The 21,961-nt window shown below is 45.8% G+C and overlaps 2 protein-coding genes across 3 annotated transcripts; one reads left to right on the top strand and one right to left on the bottom strand.

Moving 5' to 3' along the window:
* Positions 1-13,878: 13,878 nt before the first annotated feature.
* Positions 13,879-15,524, bottom strand: LOC127766013 (cinnamoyl-CoA reductase 1). The gene has a single exon (XM_052291043.1). The coding sequence runs from the start codon at positions 15,522-15,524 to the stop codon at positions 14,541-14,543; it is 984 nt and encodes a 327-aa protein (XP_052147003.1). The 3' UTR covers positions 13,879-14,540.
* A 125-nt stretch (positions 15,525-15,649) lies between these two features.
* On the top strand, positions 15,650-16,810 carry LOC127766088 (uncharacterized). Of its 2 annotated transcripts, none has more exons than XM_052291161.1 (2): positions 15,650-15,970; positions 16,143-16,810. In XM_052291161.1, exons 1-2 carry the CDS (start codon positions 15,650-15,652, stop codon positions 16,353-16,355), a joined length of 534 nt encoding a protein of 177 aa, XP_052147121.1. In that variant the 3' UTR covers positions 16,356-16,810. The 2 variants fall into 2 exon arrangements, with proteins under 2 accessions (XP_052147121.1, XP_052147197.1); XM_052291237.1 differs by having other exon boundaries at positions 16,123-16,807.
* The last annotated feature ends 5,151 nt before the right edge of the window (positions 16,811-21,961 follow it).

Genomic DNA, 21,961 nt, shown 5'->3' with positions numbered 1-21,961 from the left:
CTAGCTTGAGCATCCCGCATGATCTCCTTGACCGTCTGGACCTCAACTTCTCCAAAGTTTAATCCCGATCCATCACTGGCTATATTCCCATGGCCTCAACCAACACCTGCACATGAACAACAAAGAAACTACATATCTGAGTACAAGTTCGCACCATTATGACTGACATAAGCACACAAATAATGTCACATATGTATAGAAACCATCTGGAAGTCATAAACATGAAGCAATCTAGAAATTCCACAAAATAACAAAAACCTACTACCTCCCGGAATCTGCCGGTCTGACCGCCGGACTACCTAGTCAGACAACCCAATCACCACATGTCTGACTAGCGGCACCTGTCCGGTCTGACCGGCCTCCCAAAGCTGACAACACCATTCTCAAACCAAAAACACTATTCACCGTATTTTCGTAAACACTCACCTTTGACAATTGTTCACCACAACGATTAAATCATCACATGATTCTACAAAATTTAGCTACTATTAGCATCGGGATCGCTGCACATAATGTTTGTGAATATTCTCATAGCGATGAAAAAAATTGTGACTTTTTGCCTTCAGGCTATAAACTCGTGAGATATAGCCTTAGGGCAAAACCCGTGATTTTTACCCTTTCGAGAAAATGCATGATTGTTTTTCTTGGGCCCAAAATTTCACTAGTATTAGAATTGTGATGGTTACATGTGAAGTGATATTAAAATTAGGACAAAAAAATTCATGACTTTTTGCTTTTAGGCTATAATTTTGTGAGTTATAAACTCCGACCAAAACACGTGAATATTAAATGCATGAATTTATTCCTCAGGCCCTGTTACATGTGAAGTTTGTGAATATTAAAATTAGGAAAAAAAAGTTTCATGATTTTTTGCCTTTACGCGCTATAATTCCGTGAGTATAACCTTCGGCCAAAACAGGTGAGTATTAAGCTTTAGAAAAAACAGGTGATTTTTTCCTTGAGTCTAAAATTTTACATGTATTAGCATCGGGATCATTGCGCTTGCAGTTTGTGAATATTGACACTAAAACAAAGGATTTCATGATTTTTTTTATTTTAGGCTATAGTGTTGTGAGTTATATCCTTTGGCCAAAACAAGTGAGTATTAACCTTAGGAAAAAAGAACATTTGAATTTTTTCCTCAGGTTCAAAATTTTACTAGTATTAGCATCATGTGAAGTTTGTGAATATTAAGACAAAAAATCATGATTTTTTGTCTTTAGGCTATAATTCTGTGAGTTATAGCCTTCGGCCAAAACACATCAGTATTAACCTTTGGAAAAAACACATCACTTTTCCTCAGGACCAAAACATCGGGATTGTTGTGTTTGTAATTTTGTGAATATTAAATTTAGGACAAAATATTTCATGTTTATTTTTCCTTCATGTAATAAATTCGTGAGTTATATCCTTAATCAAAAACACGTGAGTATTAACCTTTAGAAAAAAAGGATGATTTTTTTCTTTGGTCCCTAAATTTTGCTTGTAATATCATTAGGATCACTGGACATGGTGTTTGTGAATATTATCATCACGGTGAAACAAATCCATGATTTTTTACCTTCAAGCTCGAAATTTGTGAGTTATAGCCTTTGGGCACAAAAAAAGTGAGTGTTAACCTTTAGAAAATACATGATTTTTTTCTCCAGCGCAAAATTTAGCTAGTATAAGCAGCAGGATCATTGAACATGATTTTTGTGAATATTCTCATCATGATGAAAAATTATGTGATTCTTTTTCCTTCAGGTTAAAATTATTGAGTTATAGCCTTTGGACAAAACCTACGAATACTGACCTTTGGATAAAAATGCTTGAGTTTTTCCCTTTAGCCCAAAATTTAGTTAGTACTGGCATCGGGATTGTTACAAGAGAAATTTGTGAATATTTAAATTAGGACAAAAAGTTTCACATTTTTTCCTCCAGTCTATCGTGAGTTATGCCTTCGGGCAGAACTCATGAGTATTAACCGGGGAAAAACATATGAAGTTATCCTCTAGACCAAAATTTCACTAGTATATATTAGCATCGAGAGCATCGAGGTTGTTGCGTGTGAAATTTGTGAATATTAAAATTAGGGTAACAAATTCATCATTTTTTGCCTTCAGGATATAATTTCATGAGTTATAGCGTTTGGCCCAAACATGTGAGTATTCACGTTTAAAAAAGTGCATAATATTTCCTCCGGCTGAAAATTTCACTAGTACTAGCATCGGGATCATTGCATGTGAAACTTGCGAATATTAAGATTATGAAAATAAAAATTCATGAAAATTTTCCTCCAGTCTACAATTTCATAAATTATAGCCTTCTATCCAAATTCGTGAGTATAACATTTGGAGAAAACACACCATTTTATTGCTCGGATCCAAAATTTCGCTAGTATTAGCAAAGGGATATTTTGGTAAAAAAATCATGAATATTTATCCTTAGGGCAAAAAACTGTTATTTTTAGGCTTCAACCTATAATGACGTGAGTTACAGCCCTGAGTAATCTTTAGAGAAAAAACGCACGAATATTTTTCTCCAGTCTAAAATTTTACGATTATTAGTATTTGGATCATTGGATCAAAAAGGGGACGGGGAAAGGGGCGGTGGCGCGAGGCGGAGGCGGAGACGGGGACGGGGGAGGGGGGCGGCGGCGCGCTGGCGGTGGTCAAGACGGGAGGGAGGAGGGGAGCGCAGCGGGGATACCGGGATATGGCTGGGGGTGTAAGGACTCAAGGTTAGTGCGCACCATTTTGCGAATAACCCCCTCGGTTTTCAGTTTTTACAGTTCGGTCCTAACTTGCGATTTTTCTCTCCTTTCTATGAAATATACGGCTTTAAGAAGGGCCTCCACGTAAAACATCCTCTCAGGGGTACTGTTCATGAGGGACTTCACAAAATCGCATAGCCCAGCGCCCGCGCCTTGTGCGCGGGTTAATCATTCCTAGATGGGCCAATAAGACACATAAGTTTGCAGAAAAAATTGGCGCTATCAAAATTTGCTTATGTTTTGGATAATATTAGATACAATGAATCGCCTCCATCCTATTGCTAGCGTGAAAATGGGATGTTGTTTGTGGGGGTTTCTTCTGTTACTATTGATTGCAGTTGTAACCATGTTGATTTTGCCGTTCGGGTTGAGCGCCAGCCACAAATGCGACTCTGGTCTGCAGGGATGACGCGATGTGTCCGTGTCTGTGGAGGCAACAGAAGGATCGCCGGTTTGTCAGTGCACGTTAGGAGAGCCCTGTGGATGAAATCGTCGCAGCAACGCAGCAGCTCCTGTCGATTTCGTCTATTTCTACTGCACGATTGTATCCTGAAGTTTGCTACCTTTACCTTCCAAAAGGATGGTTTATGTATGTCTCTAAGTTGTAGTTAAGGCGATGTATTGGGAAATTTATATTTCCCTAAACTTTTATTAATATATCTATCTACCCTATAATTCACCAACTACACTCCTACAAACCCCATTCATCAAATCCGACGGTCCAGAATCATATGATCCAACGCCTCAAAATCATCGCGGACCCTCCCCTCTGCACGCGCTCCTCACGCGCATCCTCCTCTCCCCTTTCCTCACGTGCATCCCCCCAATCACGCTCCTCACACGCATCCTCCTCTCTCTCGCACACCGCCGACGCCGCACCCTCACGCCGCCGCCATCACTCTATCCAGCGCCATCCGCCATCGCGACGCCACCTCCTCTCTCACATCACTCCATCGCCCTATCCAGCGCCATCCGCCATTGCGACGCCGCCACGCCAACAACGGCCATCCCTCTCCCGTCGGCCGGCGTCACCAACGTCGTCGATCTCCTCCGCGCCTCCGCCCGAGCCAATCTCTCCCGTCCGCATCGCCACCGACGGCCGCTCACCGATCTGCTCCGCTAGCGTCAATCTCTCCCGTCCGCATCGTCACCGACGGCCACCTTTGCCGATCTCCTCTGTGCCCAAGGTAAATTTTTGCTCACAAGAATTTGACCAGGTTACGATCTGAATGAATTCCTGCTTCTTTTGAGTTCTGATTTTGGTAATGCACATAGAATAGTGTTACAGAGAATGTGGTAATGGAGATAAAATAGTGTTGCAGAGCCCTTGTACAACTAGACCCCATCCATCCCTTTGTGTCATCATGTGTATACTACAAATTATGGGAATCAACTAAGTTCCATTGTACTATTGCAACTGGTAATAGGATTTTATTATTGTACTCTATTTTGCTACGAGTTGCAAAACAGGATGGTGATACAGGTAATCAAATTGATTTGAGTGTCTTTTTTCCACCGTCATGAGATAGGTACTGCTACTGCTGCAATTTTTTCCCATATAGCAACAACCCAGTTATCTGGATTCACTACTTATATTTGTGTAAGTAGATACCGGGGTGGGTAGATAAATATGTTTCTGATGAACTTCAAACATACGAACCGAAATTTTTGCAAATGACTTCACATATTTATTTGTGATAAATCTCCTCTCACATAAGACAAACAATTAGCAATATATGGAGCATCAGCATGTATTGTATTTGATAATTTGTTCCCTTTTTTCCCTTTACAGGACAGACTGAAATTGCTAACCAGCTTGTGGGGTAACTACTCCATTCCAAAAGACAACCCATACACTGATGACAGTGACTTAGAACTAGAAGTTTGGGCATTGGGTCTTAGAAACCCGTGGAGATGCAGCTTTGATTCTGCAAGGCCTTCCTACTTCTACTGTGCTGGTCAGGTAACATTCAGCATTATATGAGCAACTCATGATAATTTGCTACTTTTAAATTTAATACTATTGGTTAACAACTAATGCAGTAAAAGTAGTGGTTCTTCATCAGTTCTTCTTTTTAAGGAAATTGTCTATTTTACTCCATAAAGTATGCTATCAGTCATCAAGTGCGCTGGCTTGCCAACATCAGGTCGCTGCCTTCATACAATGTTTCTCAATTCCTGCATTTTGTCTCCACCTCTCCCTTGCACGAAGCCCTCTGCTATCCACCAGCGTACAACCTGGGAGCAACTTTTTCAGATGTGCTGGAAGGTAGGTGTAGCTAAAGGTTAAGGATATTCCTGATAGGTTCTACGCTTGGGTTGTTGCTTATCTCCCGGTTAAGTTGTTTATATTTGCGCCTAAATACCACTTCGCTCTTGTCACCAACAAACATTGATTCTTCATATTGGATTGGAGTTACAAAATTAGCATTTCAGTTTGCAGTACATGACAGATTCATGTGTTATATCAACTGAAATTCATATGTTAGTTCTGAGCTCAATAATGTACACAATGTTGGAATGCATAGTTGTTTGCCGGGCTTTGGCAAGGGTTGTTTCACTTCTGAACTTTATTCATTTATTTAACCCATATTTGCTATTTAGAGAAAATATAATGATCTCTATTTTGACATGTGTTGGAATAAATTTGTGCTTTGGGCACCATAAGTGTTTATCTATGGCTTGCTTTTTGAAGCTTTATGCCTATGCTTTGAAAATTAATGTATGGAGTATATTTGTGATATAGTCAAATTGATGAGGAAAATCATTAAATTTTATAAATATATTCTTTTTCTTATTACATTACCTTAATTCAGCACCTAAAATCAACATCATCTTGCTTGTCTTGCTTGGGTAGTTTGGTACATTATACAAGATTGCTGCATATTTTTTTAATGAATACTTGCAGAAAACTAATGTTGTTGTTTCAGATTCAGGCATTCAGCACATGGTATATTTCAGAATATGTATATAGCTATGTTAAAATTTCAGAATGTAAATAGGCATACATGGAAGCACATGATAAGACAGTTTAAGTTATAAGTTACCATGGTTAAGATTCTGAAAGTCTAAACTTTGGAATATTCATTGATAAAAGTTAATTCTGGAAGTCTTAACTTTGGTTTGAAAGTCTGAAAATCTGAAATTCCGAACATGCAGCGGCTAATATCAATTGATCAATTGAGGCGCGGCCCGTGCTGCCAAAGTGAATCGTTCTAGATCATCTGGTACTATATGTGAACTGGAAATTTATTTTGTAAACTTTCACCGCCATTAGCTTTTGAGGTAGATGACACCAAGCTGAAGCATGTTGGACATTTTTGGTCCGCTTAAGTACTTGGATCATTTAATTGGCTGAAATACACATGTAAATTTGTTTCCTAGATCCATTAAGTTTATAGTACTTTCTGATCGGCGGGAAGACCTTGGTGACTGGGTGAGCGACAAAGTCACCTGCATACTCAACTTATGTCTTTGCTCTGTATGTTCTACTGAGGAAAAGAAGATGCAAGGTCTCTTGGACTCTCAATTCTCTTAGGCCAGGTGATCAAATGAAAAAGGGAAATGCTTTGAGACTGAAGTTCTATCGTAAACCAGATATAGATCAAATATTAGATGCTATGGACTTCTATGTCTATGCCTGATTGTGAAGTTGTACAATAGGCTTGTGATACCAACTTGTCACGCCCGGAATTTCTATCCAAAATTCCAAACGCTTACATGTGTGTGAACCCTCGTCCAGGAATCAGCCGAGGCACACAATAACAAATTGATAATAGAGTACAATTATTACTCTAATTAATAAGCGAATAAAATGTCATTACAGAGGTAGATAGTTCCTCTCAATCAATAAAGATCTAAGCAGCGGAAAATAAGATAAACGGCGCAGACGACTCCACTCCACAGGCAGCTTGACCAGGGCTACGCCTAATCATCCACACCATCAGCATCACTGTAGAACTCCTCCTCTGATGAATGATTGCAAGGTGAGTATATGACATACTCAGCAAGCCACGCAGCAATTATGCAAGTGCACAGGATAACAAAGGATGGCATAGTAGGGTTTCATTTGCATAAACAGCATTTAATAGACATTTCAGAATTTAATAAAACAGTTAAGTAATTTAAACATTATTAATCCAACGCTATACAACATACCCTGTTGCATAGGCCCAACCATTCTGAACAACCAATCCCGGCTGCACAGTTCTATCTCCAAACCAGGAATATACCATTCCAAACAGGAGCTAATCAAATTATTACCAGTCATAGTATCTTTTATTATGATGAGAGGTGTGAGACTAATCACGAAAGACATTGTTAGACCCGCCCATAACCGCGGGCACGGCTATTCGAATAGTTTTACTCTGACCAGAGGTGTACCACTGTACCCACAAGACACAGCCCCACGACATGTCACCATGCGCCTTGATACCACCACGGTACCTCAGAAAGGAGCTGTGACAGTACCCCTCGCACAACACAATCCACCACAGCGCACCGTTCCTGGATCATAATCACTCCCTTATAAACAAGGCATGGACTCCCCAGCGACCCCCGTGGGCTTATCTCCGCCACTTCTCAGTCTGGTGCCCCGCAATGAACCATGCTATACAAAAGGTAAAACCGTTGCCCACGCTGGCTTGTGGTTGGCACGGTTAATGTTTCACAACCGAAACTCGTGAACCGGTCCTTAATTGTCATGAGCACGACCATCAAAACCATGTGCTCACAACCCACCATTAACAAGTTTTAGTTGGCAAATTAATTAATTAACCAATCATGATTAACCATCATGAGTTATCATTAAATAATAGTGAGTCATAAGTTATCCCCAATAGTGTGCTAAAGTTTCTAAGCATGGCTAAGCAATCACATCTAATATCTAGCTGAACCAATATATAAAGCTCAACTAGTCAATTTATAATAACCCAAGGTATCAAGGAATAAAGTAATCAAGAACAAAAGGGCTATAACAAACAATAGGTTAATTTCACCCAATGACATTCGAAAATAAATGCAATAATTGAATAGAAATAATAGCTTTAAACAGGATCAACATGCTCAAAGGGTTGTTTGGGATCTGTGTGACTTGCCTTGCTGGCCTTGGAACTCTTCAAATTCTTCTCCTGCGAAAACGGACTCTCCGGAAACGTCGGAATCTAAACAGAAAAGAGCAAAACACCAAAACAGCACATAAACAAGCATGAACAGTACGTGTGGATATTTTTAACATGTAGATCTCAATTTTAGAAAAATTTAGAGACTTGAACCAACTAAATCCGAGCTAAGATGAATTAGTTATGAATTTTTAAAGATTAAATCGGATTAAAACACTTATATGGATTTTAATTGAATTATGAAGCAATAAAGAATTATTTTTAAAAAGGAAAAGAGGATTTATTGCGTCAGCGGCTAGGGTTTGCGGTGGACCGGGTGCACGGCGATGGTTCACGAGATTGGACGGCCGAGATCGATCCATCCAAAACGAACGGCCGAGATCGACCGGTCCACGGCCGGACCACGGCGGACGGCATCGATGGCGTCAGCGGTGACGTCATCTCCGGCGGCGGCTCGGGCGCGCAAGCTCGCCGGCGAACGACGGCACGACGACGCGAACGGAGGGCACCTACGGGTAGCGGACGGCACGGCGAACTCACCGGTGACCAAAGAAGCGGCGGAAGAACAACGGACGGCGACAGCGGCGAAGAAGAAGCGGCGGCGACCTCCGGCTTGACGACGGCGACGGTGTTCCGGCGGTCGACAGCGACGGCGGAGTGGCGGACGAGGTCGGCGACGGCTTGGCGATCACGACGGCGGCCTTCCCGAGCGACGGCGACGACCGGAGCGACGGCGGCGCACGGCTGGAGCGACGGCGGCGACGGCGGCGCTAAGCTACACGGTGCTAGAGCTCTACCGGCGACGAGAGGCGAAGGCGAGGGTGGCGACGGGTAGCGGAGACACCGGGGATCCTTTTATAGGGACAAGGACATGGCGGCGAAGGCCCACGGCGGCTGGCGACGAGAAGGAAAGTCTAGGGTTTAGAGGAGAGAGATGAATCCGATTCGAGATCGAATCCACGAATTTCCAAAGCGATTTAGATGAAGTTCCAAAAGGGAAAAGGTAGAGGAGGTCCCGAAGATCATTTCCCCTCTATTGATTTCACCGGAGAAGGAAAGGCACGGCCGGATTTGGAAGGAGACGGCGGCGGCGCGGCGCTAGGGTTTCGGGCGGCGGCGGCGCGAGGAAGACGACGAGTCTGACAGGTGGGCCCCACCTGTCAGCGGGCGGACGCGCGCGCGCGAGCGGCGGCTCGGCTGCGGACTGGGCCGGCTTGGGCCAGAGAGAGAGAGAGGGTTTTGGGCCGGCCCAAAGCCAAAAGAGACTTTTTAAAACTTTTTCCAATTTAAATTATTCATGAAATGCAATTCCATTTATTAAAAATACTTCCTTAGCTCAAATAAATCCCAAAAAAATCTAGGAATTATAGAATTAAGCAAAGTATTTAATGATATTTTATCTGGCCCCATTTTATATTGGAATTTATTATTTAAAATTAGATCTTCTCTTCTAGGCTTTTAAAATCATTTCTAATAATTCCAATTAAACAACAATTTATATTTTTAGGATTTTTAGGATGTAACAAACCTACCCCCCTTAAACAGAATCTCGTCCTCGAGATTCGGAAGAACTGGCGAACAGATGTGGATGAGCTGACTTCAATTCATCTTCTCGTTCCCAAGTTGATTCTTCTTCCGAGTGATTACTCCACTGAACTTTACAAAAACGGATAACTCGATTCCTGGTTCTTCTCTCATCTGTTTCCAAGATACGGATTGGTTTCTCAATATAGGTTAGATCCTCTTGGACTTCTATCTGTTCAAGGTTAGCTTCTTCAGTAGGTACCCTCAAACACTTTTTCAATTGCGACACATGAAACACATTATGGACTCCTGCCAAAGATTGAGGTAACTCCAACTGATAAGCGACCTCTCCTCTTCTACTGACAATCTTGTAAGGTCCCACGAAACGCGGTGCCAATTTTCCTTTGGTGTGGAAGCGATGAACTCCTCGAAGAGGCGTGACACGAAGGTACACATAATCTCCTTCGTCAAAACTTAGATCTCTACGACGATTGTCGGCATAACTTTTGTGACGAGACTGGGCCACACGCAATCTTTCTTGAATGATTTTTACCTTTTCTTCTGCTTCCCTTAGGATATCAGTCCCAAAAACCTGACGTTCTCCCGTTTGATCCCACAAAAGCGGAGTGCGGCACTTCCGACCATACAGCGCTTCGTAAGGAGCCATCTGAAGACTAGCTTGATAACTGTTGTTGTACGAGAATTCTGCATAAGGTAAATTCTTATCCCAACTTCCACCGAAGTCTAAAGCACAAGCTCTCAACATGTCCTCCAAAATCTGATTTACCCTTTCGGTTTGTCCGTCTGTCTGCGGATGATAAGCAGTACTAAAGTTCAGCTTAGAACCCATCTCTTCTTGAAGCTTCTTCCAAAACTGTGAAGTAAACTGACTACCTCGATCAGACACTATTTTCTTAGGGACACCATGCAAGCACACAATCCTTGCCATATACAATTCAGCCAACCGACTTCCGGAATATGTTGTCTTTACTGGGATGAAATGAGCCACTTTGGTAAGTCTGTCGACTATCACCCAAATAGAGTCATGTCCTGATGACGTTCTGGGTAGACCGGTGATGAAATCCATACCGATTTCCTCCCACTTCCATTCAGGAATCTTCAAAGGCTGCAGCAAACCTGCGGGCTTCTGATGTTCTGCCTTGACTCGTTGACAAACATCACATACTGCTACGTATTCCGCGATTTCACGCTTCATACTTGCCCACCAAAATCTTTCCTTGAGATCCTGGTACATCTTGGTACTACCAGGGTGAATGGAGTATAAAGTATCATGAGCTTCTTTCAGAATTGCATCTTTTAAATCTTTGTTGTCGGGGACACAGATTCTTTCGCCCAACCATACAGTTCCTTGCTCATCTTCCAAGAAACCGATAGCTTTTCCTCTTCTCATATTCTTCTTAATTTCTTGAATATCGGGGTCATTAATTTGAGCTTCTCTAACCTGATCGATTAGCGTGGGCTTTGCTTCTAAGGCTGCAACAAAACCTCTACTAACAATTCCCAAATTTAATCTTTCAAAATCCTTGCATAACTCCAATGGCAACTGTCGTCCTTCCGTAGCATTGCAATAGCCTTTCCTGCTAAGAGCATCTGCTACAACATTAGCCTTTCCCGGGTGATAATGAATTCCCATGTCGTAATCCTTAATTAATTCCAACCATCTCCGTTGTCTCATGTTCAGATCTGGCTGAGTAAAGATATACTTTAAACTCTTGTGATCGGTGTACACCTCTGTACGAGTACCGAAACGATAATGACGCCAAATTTTCAACGCATGAACCACTGCAGCTAACTCAAGATCATGAGTAGGGTAGTTCTTCTCATGCGGACGTAACTGACGAGATGCATAGGCAACCACCTTCCCATCTTGCATCAGAACACAACCTAACCCAAGTTTGGATGCATCGCAGTACACTTGGAAACTCTTCTTTGGATCAGGTAAAATCAAAATAGGAGCTGATATTAAACGATTCTTCAACTCTTGAAAACCCTGCTCACATTCTTCTGACCACTGTACTTTACATCCTTTTGAAGTAATCGTGTCATGGGCTTAGCAATCTTGGAAAAATTCTCTATAAACCTCCGATAATATCCTGCGAGGCCTAGGAAACTGCGAATCTCTGAAACTGTCTTCGGTTGTTTCCAGTTGGTTACAGATTCCACATTACTAGGATCAATGGCAACTCCTCCGGCTAAGATGACGTGACCAAGGAACTTCACTTCAGACAACCAAAATTCACACTTGCTAAACTTGGCATACAACTGATATTCTCGCAGCTTCTCTAGTGCAAGACGAAGATGTTCTTCATGCTCTTCTTTTGTTTGGGAATAGATAAGAATGTCATCAATAAAGACCACCACGAACTTGTCTAGGTATTCCATAAACACCTTATTCATTAAGTTCATGAAGAAAGCGGGGGCATTGGTAAGTCCAAAAGACATAACAGTACATTCGAACAATCCATACCTAGTGGTAAAAGCCGTCTTAGGTATATCCTCTTCTTTAATCCTCAACTGGTGATACCCTGATCGAAGATCTATCTTGGAGAAAACGGTGGCACCTTTAAGCTGATCAAACAAATCATCAATTCTGGGCAGCGGGTACTTATTCTTGATAGTCACATCATTTAATGCACGATAGTCCACACACATCCTCTGGGTATGGTCTTTCTTTTCCACAAAAATAACTGGAGCTCCCCATGGAGATGAACTTGGTCTGATGTATCCTTTTTGAAGCAAATCGTCGACCTGCCTTTTGACTTCTGCCAACTCATTAGCTGTCATTCTATATGGTCGCTTATGGATTGGAGTGGTTCCTGGTATCAGATCTATTCTGAATTCAATATCTCTCTTAGGCGGCATACCAGGTAAATTGTCCGGGAACACGTCCGGGTATTCCTGTACTACGGGAATCTCTTCCAAAGCTATTTGGTTCAGACTTGACCTTAAAGACTCAGAAGATAGTGCATGAACTGTTACAACTCGACCATCATTGCTGGTGAGAGTTACTTTTCTGTTGGCACAGTCTATCACACCTTTATATCTGACTAACCAGTCCATCCCTAGGATGACATCAAGATCTTTGGATTCTAACAAGATAAGATTGGCCAGAAATGGCACTTCTTGAATTTCTATTCTGACAGAGGGGCTACGTTGCAAAGAGAGTACTTGATTACTCGGGGTACTAACCATCAAAGGGCGTCTAAGATCTTCTACTTCCATCCCATGATTTCCTGCAAAACTCATAGATAAAAATGAATGTGTAGCACCAGAATCAAAAAGCACTGTTGCAGGAACTGAGTTAACAAGGAACGTACCCAAAATCACATCTGGAGCACCTTGAGCTTCTGCAGCAGCAACATGATTGACACGAGCCTTTGATGCTGGTGCGGTAGAGTTGCTCTGGGCAGGGACAATCTTCGCACGTCGGGGCTTCGGACACTTGTCAGAGTAATGTCCTGGTTCACCACAGTTGAAGCATACTCCGGGCTTGCTGCCTTGCTCCTTCTTGGCAGGCTGTTGTTGTGTTGGAGCTGCCACAGGACGTGGAGCTTGATTTCGGATGTTGTTGCCAGCATTGTTGTTGAAGAACTGACGCTGCGGACGAACAACAGACGAAGAACCTCCTTGTGGCATGGACTGGGGTCTTAAAGTAAGACGCGGCCTCTGACTATTCCCCTGTTGTGCCTTGAAGTGAGCAATCCGACGTTTCTTCTGCTCCATGCGGTTGTACTTGTCCTCCTGACGAATAGCCTTATCCACTAATTTCTGGAAATCATGGTAATCCCCAGTCATGAGTGGGTAAGAAAGCTCATCATTAAGTCCTTCCAAGAACCTCTCCTGGCGCTCTTCATCAGTGCGCACATCTTCCGGAGCATAACGAGCCAGACGATTGAACTCGTGCAGATACTCGGTGACCGTGCGAGATCCTTGGGTGAGCGACCTAAATTCTTTCTTCTTGAGAGACACCACTCCCGATGGTATATGCGTCTTCCGAAAAGCAGCGGTGAATTCAAGCCAAGTGATAGGTTCAGCAGTAGTCCTGTTAAGGCGGAAGTGATCCCACCACTCAGAGGCAGGGCCATGCAGTTGGTGTGATGCAAATGAGACCTTCTCCTGATCGTTGCACTGAAGCAAATCCAACTTCTTCTCTATGGCGTGCAGCCAATCACCAGCTTCAACAGGATTAGTGGTGCTAGAGAAAGTGGGCGGCCTCACACGAAGAAATTCTGCTAACTTGTTCTGGGGAGGTGCCTGGTTATTTCCCTGGTTCTGCTGGTTCTGGAGTTGCTGCATCATCATGTTCATAAGCTGTGCCTGTTGAGCCAGGACTTGGGCAAGTGTGGGATTCTCTCCATTGTTGTTGTTGTTGTTGTTGGGGCCATTCCCGTTGCTGCGAGTGAGCACCATCTGGCATGGGCAAGAGCACAAGAAGAGAAACCGGGGAAAACTACTTAGGACAGAGAAGTAATTTTTCTTCTAACTTAACTTTTATTGATCTTAACTGAGTTTCATTATTACAAAACTGAAGACTCTCACACCACTAAACTCCCCAACTACCTAACACTCGAAAGCAAACAAACGCATGCACTTACATTCCACCACTGATGTAAACCACATGCAGAACCCACACACACAACCAAACTTAAAACAAGCAAACTAACACAACGACCTAGGACAACGGCTTGACAAGGAACTCTAGGTCTTCCGGGCATCGGAGTTGATTGAAGGCTCGTTCGGCTCGTCTTCATCATCTTGAGTGGCTCCCCACTCGACCTTTGAATGGGTGCGCTTCGATTCTTCTCCTTCATCATCACTTACATTGACGACCGGAGGATCTGCTAGGGCTGGGGTAACTTCTTTCTCCACCACACGGACCTTTGGCGTTGTTTCAAATCAAAAGATAGAAAAGTCACGATGTTATTTTACTCACATCGCTATGTAATTAATAATATAGTAATTGGCTCTGTCATTCTTTTTTTTAGAATGTTAAACTTTAATAGTTTAATTTGCATTACTAAATATTAACGTACGGTTCAATTACTAGTATAAATTGAGTCTTAAAACAAAATGAAGGAAACAATATACTACTCCTATAGGTACAGTAATTATTATGAGTATCAAGGAAGGAAGCATTTATCGGTGAGACTCTTCTCCGCGTCCTTGATGGCCTCCTCGAGGGGAGTGAGGACGAGGCCGAGGTCGAGGAGCCGGCGTGCTGCGTCACGGGCGTCGCGCGGCACGAGCCACGGTTGTGTAGTCCCCTCCTCGAAGCGGTGGATGGCGTGGGCGTACGCGGGGCAGATCCTGGCAGCTAGCCGTGCGAAGTCGCTGAACTGGTAGATGCCGTTGGTGCAGAGGTACCTCCCGGAGACGGTGGGAGCCTCGAGCAGCAGGAGGTGGGCGGCGGCGACGTCGCGGACGTGGACGGCGCCGAGCCAGTAGTCCGCCTGGTCGTCCGTGGAGCCCTGCAAGAGGCGCTGCAGCACGACAGAGCTGGCGTTCAGGGTGGGCTGCAGGAGCGGGCCGAGGCATGTCGACGGCAGGATGGTGGCCAACTCGAAGCCGGGCCACCGCGCCGCGTACTCCCACGCCGCCCTCTCGGCCAGCGTCTTGGACACCGGGTACCACTTGCCCCGGGCCTTGCAGAATTCCATGTCCGTCCAGCTTCGCTCGTCGACGAGCTCTCCCGCCGCCAACCCCGGGTTGGGCACCATCGCTGAGATGGAGGACGTCACCACCACGCGCCGCGCTCCCGCGCCCCGCGCCGCCTCCAGCACGTGCAGCGTGCCCCGCACCGCCGGCTCCACCAGTTCGGCCTGCGGATCCCGCGGGTCAGCCAGCGTGCACGGGGAGGCCACGTGCAGCACGCCCGCCCGGCAGCCCCCGCCCGCTGCCGCCGCCGCGGAGATGGCGCCCGCATCAAGCAGGTCGGCGGGGAGCAGGAGGAGCCTTTCGTCGTCGAGGGCGAGGAGGTGCGCAGCGTCCGTGCCCGGCTGGTAGGTTGCGGTCACGGCGTACCCGCGTGCGAGAAGGATCCGCACGATCCAGGATCCGATGAAACCATTGCCGCCGGTCACGAGCACGCGCCGCTCCTCCTCCATACTCGATTCCGCCGGCGATCCAGATGTCACGCGGACGAGAGGGTGTGGTCAGTGGTGGACTGGTGGGTGGGTGAGTGGGTAGTATGGGCAGCAGCCAGCAGATACTACTCCAGTAGTATAGACAGATGGGAGGGCCGAGGGCCCCTGCTGGTTGCTTTCCAGTTCACAACGCACTACCACTGGGGTGGAGAAGAACGCTCAGAAAGACTGCTTTCTCGTGCGACACCTTCTTTCCAACAGTTCTCTCCTCTATCTTCTCCAATCTCCCATCTCCCATCTTCCTACTACCCGGCGAGGCATCGAGCCGTTTGACTGATGGCATCTCTTGCCACGGCGAGGTCACAGCTAGCAGCACTAGACGACGTGTCGAAGAAAGGGACAAGGCGGCGAGCGGCATCGACCTCGTGCCCAAGTTCCCAACCCAGCCGCTGTCAATAGATCTTAAGGTCAGGCCTAATCATTTTTCTCTTTCACAACTAGGCCTAATCATTTACTATGATGCATTGTATCGATATGGCGACATCTATCAATTTGATTTTCTCCCAAGTTCTAGTGCATTGCAAGTTCATCCATTACTTTTGACTAATAACAATGTCAGGTGAATATTGTCCATGGAAGAAGCATGACGGGTGCGGTGGCAACCGGAAACTCTGCTCTAGACCTTGCCCCCGGACCTTGCTGCGGCTGAAGATGCTGGACTCTCGGTCCCAAGAGCGAGCTGGATTTGTCACCAAGTCCCCGGCCGGAGGAAGAAGAAAGGGAACAGGAGAGATATTTGTTGCTCTAAGATTTGTGTGGACAGGTGTCGTGCGGGAAGCAAAGTCTTTCTGATAAGCGTAGAACTCTTACCAAATTTTCTTCCACTGGGGGGACTGGGCAGGGAGAGGCGATGAGGAGGGGCTGATGGAAGTGGGGAAAAGTGACGGAGAGGTAGAGGGGAAAGTGCAGGGGTGGGTATTTGAAGCATGTTTCTAATTTTGAAGGTACATACCGCCAAATGTTGGACTTTATACACGAATAGAAAAAATTTTGAGGATTTAAATACAAGATATAACCCGTTGATAAGGGGGTAAAAAAGGCATGTGGATGTGGCATGTATTGGGTATGGTCTATCACGAATATGGTTTCATCCCATGTGATATCATTTTTTCTTATGAATGTGGCTTTCATTGTCCATGTCATAAATATACCCGGTTCGTCCAAATTCAATATCCAGATAATACAGAAAAACCAAAATTAGTGCAAAGAGATATTATATGGGAGGAAAAGGAAGCAGCACAGCGGAGGAACCACACGTTGAAGAAAACGACTCCAAGATCGAAACAAATCTATATCTATAACTAATATAAATATTCGTATTTTTCCGGTCGTCACATCTAATTTTCGTCCACACACAATCCGATTCGGTTAGCAATAGCCATGGAAAAAAATTGAAAAAAAAACGGTGGCCATCGACGCCCGCCTCCACGCCGTCCGGGCCGCCGCCCCCTCCCGCTCTGCCGGGACCACCACCACTGCACCTCCCCTCCCCCCGATCTAGCGGAGGGGAGGGCGTCGCCGGCCCTCCCGCCGCCGCCGCACAGAGAGAAAGGGGGAGAAGTAGAGAGAGTGGGGGGCGTCGCGCTGTGGGGAGGGTGGCGCCGCCGCCGCCGATCGCTGGGGGGAGGGCGTGCCGCCGATCGCTGGGGGAGGGCACACCGCCGCCGCTGCTCGGTGCGGGGGAGGCGGCGCCGCCGCCGCTCGCGGGGAGGAGGGCGCCGCCGCCGCTCGCCGTGGGGGAAGGCGGCGCCGCCGCCACACCCCACCGCACCCCGCCGTCGCCGCGCCGTGCCGACGAGAAGGGAGGGACGGCGCCAGCAGTGGGAGAGATGGCGCCGGTGGCGGGGGAGTCGGCCGGCTAGGGGGAGGGGGAGAGGCGCCGTGTAACACCCTGAAAATTCGACGACAAAAATGTAAACTCTAAAAATACGGATTTTCAAAAACTTTTTAAATTAATTGCATCATGCCGATCTTATTCGCCTATTTTATTTGGATTTGATCTCGAAGTTTATTAATCGTGAGTAAAGAATAGTTAATTAGGAACAAACTTTAAAAAAACAAAAACAAATTGGTAAAATAAATGTAAATTAAAATAAAGATTAGGTGTGGATAGGAATAAATAAAATATTATCGCGACCATATTTGGATCAATTAAATTTAAATACGATGGAATAAGAATTAACCCTAATTAAAAATTCAAATAAATTATATAAAAATAAAATATGAGTAATATTAATCTAGGGTGAATTCATTAGTTAAGATAACACAAATATTGAGTAAAATGCATATATGCAAAATTAGGAATTGTGGAATCAAATTCATATGGAAAATATACTAAAATCGGGTTAATTAGAAAACGGCACTGTTCATTGCACCTAAAGTGTTCGACCAAGTCCCCTAGCCCTAACCCTGCCCCGCTGCCGCGCCGACGCCGCCCCGAGCCCCGTGCCGCCGCTGCCGGCCGTCGCCATCGCGCCCGGCCGCCTCAAGCGCCGCGCCGCCGTCGTGTCGCCGCTGCCGCGCCGCGGCAACGTCGCCGTCGCTGCCTCGCGCCGCGCGCCGCCGCGGTCGAATCGCCGTCCCGCACCCGCGCGCCGTGAAGCCGCCACATCGCCGCCTTGCGCCCCAAGCTGCCGCGCCGTCCCGTCGCCGCGCCGCCGTCTCATCGCTGTCGCATCGCCGCCTCGCGCCTCGCGCCCGCGCCTCGCGTCCCGTGCGCCGCCTCGAGCCCCGCGCTGCTGCGCGCCGCTCGCCCCTCGTGCCGCTGCCCGCAGTCGTCGTCGGCCGTCGCCGTCGCCGCTCGTCCGCCTGCCGCCGCTGCTACCGCGCCGCACCGCCCGTTCCATCGCCGCGCGCCGTCGCCGTTCGGCCGTCGCGTCGCCGCTGCCGCGCCATCGCCATTGCGCGTCGCATCACCTGCCGCGCCGCGCCCCCGAGCCCCGTGCCGCCGCTGCTGCCGCGCCGCTGCCGCTCCTCGCGCCCCGCGCCCTGCCGCGCCGCGTCGTCGTCACATGGCCGCGTCGAGCCCCGCGCCGCGCCAACCCGCCGACGCCATGAGGCCGCCACCCCTCTCCTCCTCCCCTCTCTACAAATACCCCCCCTCTCTCCATTTTCCCCCACCCCATCTCACCCTTCCTCCCCTCTTCCCTCTCCACCGCGCCGCCGTTCCCGTGCCGCCGCACCGCCGCTCTCGTGCCACCGCGCCGCCGTTCCCGTGCTGCCGCGCCGCCATTCCCGTGCTGCCGCGCCGCCGCTCCCGTGCCGCCGCGCCGCCGTTCCCGTGCCGCCGCTCCCGCGCCACCGTGCGCCACCGTCGCCGCCGCCGTCGTCGCCGCTAGTGAGCCGCCCTCCTTCCCCCTCGCGTCCACCGCCGCCACCGCTCGGGTGGGAGAGAGAGCCGAGAGAGAGAGGGAGAGGAAAAGAGAGAACCGAGAGAGAGAGGGAGAGGAAAAGAGAGGCCGGCAGAGAAAAGGAAAAGAGAGGAAGAGAGAAAAGAAAGAAAATGAGAAAGAGAGAAAAGAAAGAAAAAGAAAAGAAAAGAAAAGAAAAGAAAAGAGAAAAGGGAGAAAAAGGAAAAGGAAAAATAAATAGAAAATTTGGAAGAAAATTAGGGAGGTTAATAGTTTAGAAAATTTAAAATAATTAGAATTTAATTATAGAATAATCATGGTCGTAGAATTGCAAAATTTAATTATTCTTGGTAATTTCTAAAAGAAATCAATTCGTAGTAGTGATTTAGATATAATTAACAATTAGATGAATCTTTATGGACTATTATGGATCATTTTTTTTAAAATAATCTCTATAAGTAATCGATTCGCGGTAGAAATTCGGATTCGGATTTAATCACTAGGAATTTTAGACGTATATTATATTTAATTGTTTAGTCATAGACTAAATTAAAATGTATAATATTATAAGATAATTTTAGGGTTCCGTCCGACATTTAGCTCACTATAGAAATTTCTAACCTATTATATGGATATAATGTTTGGGTAGATTAAATTAAAAACTTACGATAACAAAATATTTATACCCGCAAAATAGTTTAGGATATTAAAAATCGAAATTGGGTTTGCCCTAGTTTGTGAATAGTAAAGTTAATATAAAAGAATCAACTTTCGCATTCGATTTCCATTTGGATTTATTTGGATTTTTATTTGAATTCTAACCGAATTCAAATCGTTTCTTCGCACGTAATTTTAGAGCCCGAGGGAGTTGCGGATCCAAGCGAGGACCAAGACCCGCAAGACTTTGAGCAAGGCAAGTCATCACTATTCTTTGAACATGTTAATCCCAATTGCGAAATTATTTTGTTTACAAATAAAATTGCATGCAATGATGAACATCCTACTTGTGATTATGCCATGCCTTGATTATTGTTTACCCTTATTCCTTCGTAACCATGTTTACGTATGAGTCCCTAGTCAATTATGACAATTGCTTAGGAATGCTATTCTAGAATCATGCATACTCATATTTATTAAATGCTATATGCTTGGGCAATTACCTTTGGGAAGGTAATTAAGATGCGGCATGTGGAGACATGAGCGCCACATTGCCATGATGTTGATGACATGATTTGTGAAAGGAGAAATAAAATTAAACAATTGTTTTCGACTGGGGCGGACGGAGGATTTGGGTGGTATCTGGAAAAGGCTAGTATCGTCCCCGGTCAATTAAGGACCGAGCCATGAAGTTAAGCATGAAACGACCCCCGTACAACCGCACTTCTCGTATGGGTATAGACCTAGCGGATTAGATAGCCGAGCGGAGGCAGTATCCCTGCATAGATGGTTCACCCCTGAGTGAGGCAGGTGCGCTACGGTGGGACAGCCGTTGAGGTAGGGCCGAGAGGCGTGCCCTACATCGGTGTCGCCATTGGCAGGACTGCTATGAGTGTGTGAGAGAGAGAACTTAACTTGAACCATAATTTAATATGTGTGTGAGACTTCTCTTTCCCGGGAGCGCCAGAACTCCTCTCACTGCTAGAAACATGGACGCCTAGAGTGCATGAGGATTTAAGTTCATGGAGCGGGTACTGCCAATGCGAGGTTATCGAAAAGCTTTGCCGTGACGCGTCTCATGTGTTGGGACGAGGCTCATGTGTTGGGCAGTCGCGGAGTGCGGGTAAAGTGTACATCCACTGCAGTGTGAGTAAACCAAATCTATTCGAATAGCCGTGCTCGCGGTTATTGAGCACCGGGACATGTATTACACTTGGCTAGACTCTAAATTCTTAACTTGTGTGGGATGGGATATTGCATGATGATTTCTATACTGATGGAGCCACTTCCTGAGAGGCGAGAAGGTGGACGTCCTCAGAAAACCATGACGACTCAATGGTGGGAAGCTATCCTTGGGATCACAATGGATGGTGGACAGAACCGCCATTGTTTAATATGAACACTGATACTAAAATTTGATCAGTCTATGCTAGGTCTTAGGCTTGTGAAAAGAATTACAAAACTTGCTTTGCGCAAAAGAACCATAGCCATTCCTTGAAATACTCCTTTCATATGCATTGTTGCTGTGGTGGCTTGCTGAGTACGGTTGGTACTCACCCTTGCAAATATAAAATTAATCAGAAGCGGGAGATGAAGCTTCGGAGAATCCCTATGCCTACTACCAGGAGGGAGACGAAGACGATGGTGCTCAGTAGGTCCTAGTACGGTCGTTGCCTGTGGCAATGGCATGCTGCAGCCTGAATTCCGCTGCCTCATCTATTTCTGCTTTTGGATGTATTCCGGACCGCTCGGTCCGATGATTTAAGACAATGCCTGCGGGCTTATGATGTAATAATTAGCACTAGACTCTCGAGTATGAGCTTTCGGTATTTCAGCTATGAACTCGTGTGTACCAGACTACTTGATCCAGGGAAATGGTACTGTTTACACGAATGATTCTTGTTATAAAAACGGGTGTCGACACGCCGGTGGGGAGAGGGAGAGGGAGAGGAGGCAGCGGCCAGTTCGGCTCGGCTGGGGGAAGGTTAGGGTTAGGGTTAGGGTTAGGTTTTCATCAATTTTAAACTGATCTGAGCCGTCCATCAAAACGAACGGCTGAGATCGATCGAGGGTTTGGGCCGCACCACTTTGGCCGCACGTGGGCCGGCGGTCCACTAAGGGAGAGGAGGAGTATGGGGGTATGGGGTATTAAGTAGACTTTACTCTCTTGCGGGCTGAAAAAGGCCCATAGAGAAAAAATGATTTTTATTTAGATTTTTATTTCAATAAATGCTAAAATGATATTTGTATTATGAAAATTAGCAATTAAGCTATGTAAATTCCAAGAAAATTTCAATGAATGTAATTAATATAGAAATTTTAATAAAAGTTAAATCCAACTATAACATTTTATTTCTTACACTTACTTTACTTATAAATTAATTTAATTAT

The sequence above is a fragment of the Oryza glaberrima genome, chromosome 1, assembly GCF_000147395.1.
Source record: "Oryza glaberrima chromosome 1, OglaRS2, whole genome shotgun sequence".
In the NCBI taxonomy this organism is placed as follows: Eukaryota; Viridiplantae; Streptophyta; class Magnoliopsida; order Poales; family Poaceae; genus Oryza; species Oryza glaberrima.
The sequence above is the reverse complement of the archived record's forward strand: the minus strand, read 5'-3'. Positions and strand labels throughout refer to the sequence as shown.

What these genes read in the sequence shown, in the direction of transcription:
- LOC127766013 (XM_052291043.1), bottom strand. Translation starts at nt 15,524, where the DNA reads ATGGAGGAGGAGCGGCGCGTGCTCGTGACCGGCGGCAATGGTTTCATC.
- LOC127766088 (XM_052291161.1), top strand. Translation starts at nt 15,650, where the DNA reads ATGGGAGGGCCGAGGGCCCCTGCTGGTTGCTTTCCAGTTCACAACGCA. An exon ending in CGCTGTCAATAGATCTTAAG is followed by an intron (nt 15,971 to 16,142) that starts GTCAGGCCTAAT and finishes TGTCCATGGAAG; the next exon opens with AAGCATGACGGGTGCGGTGG.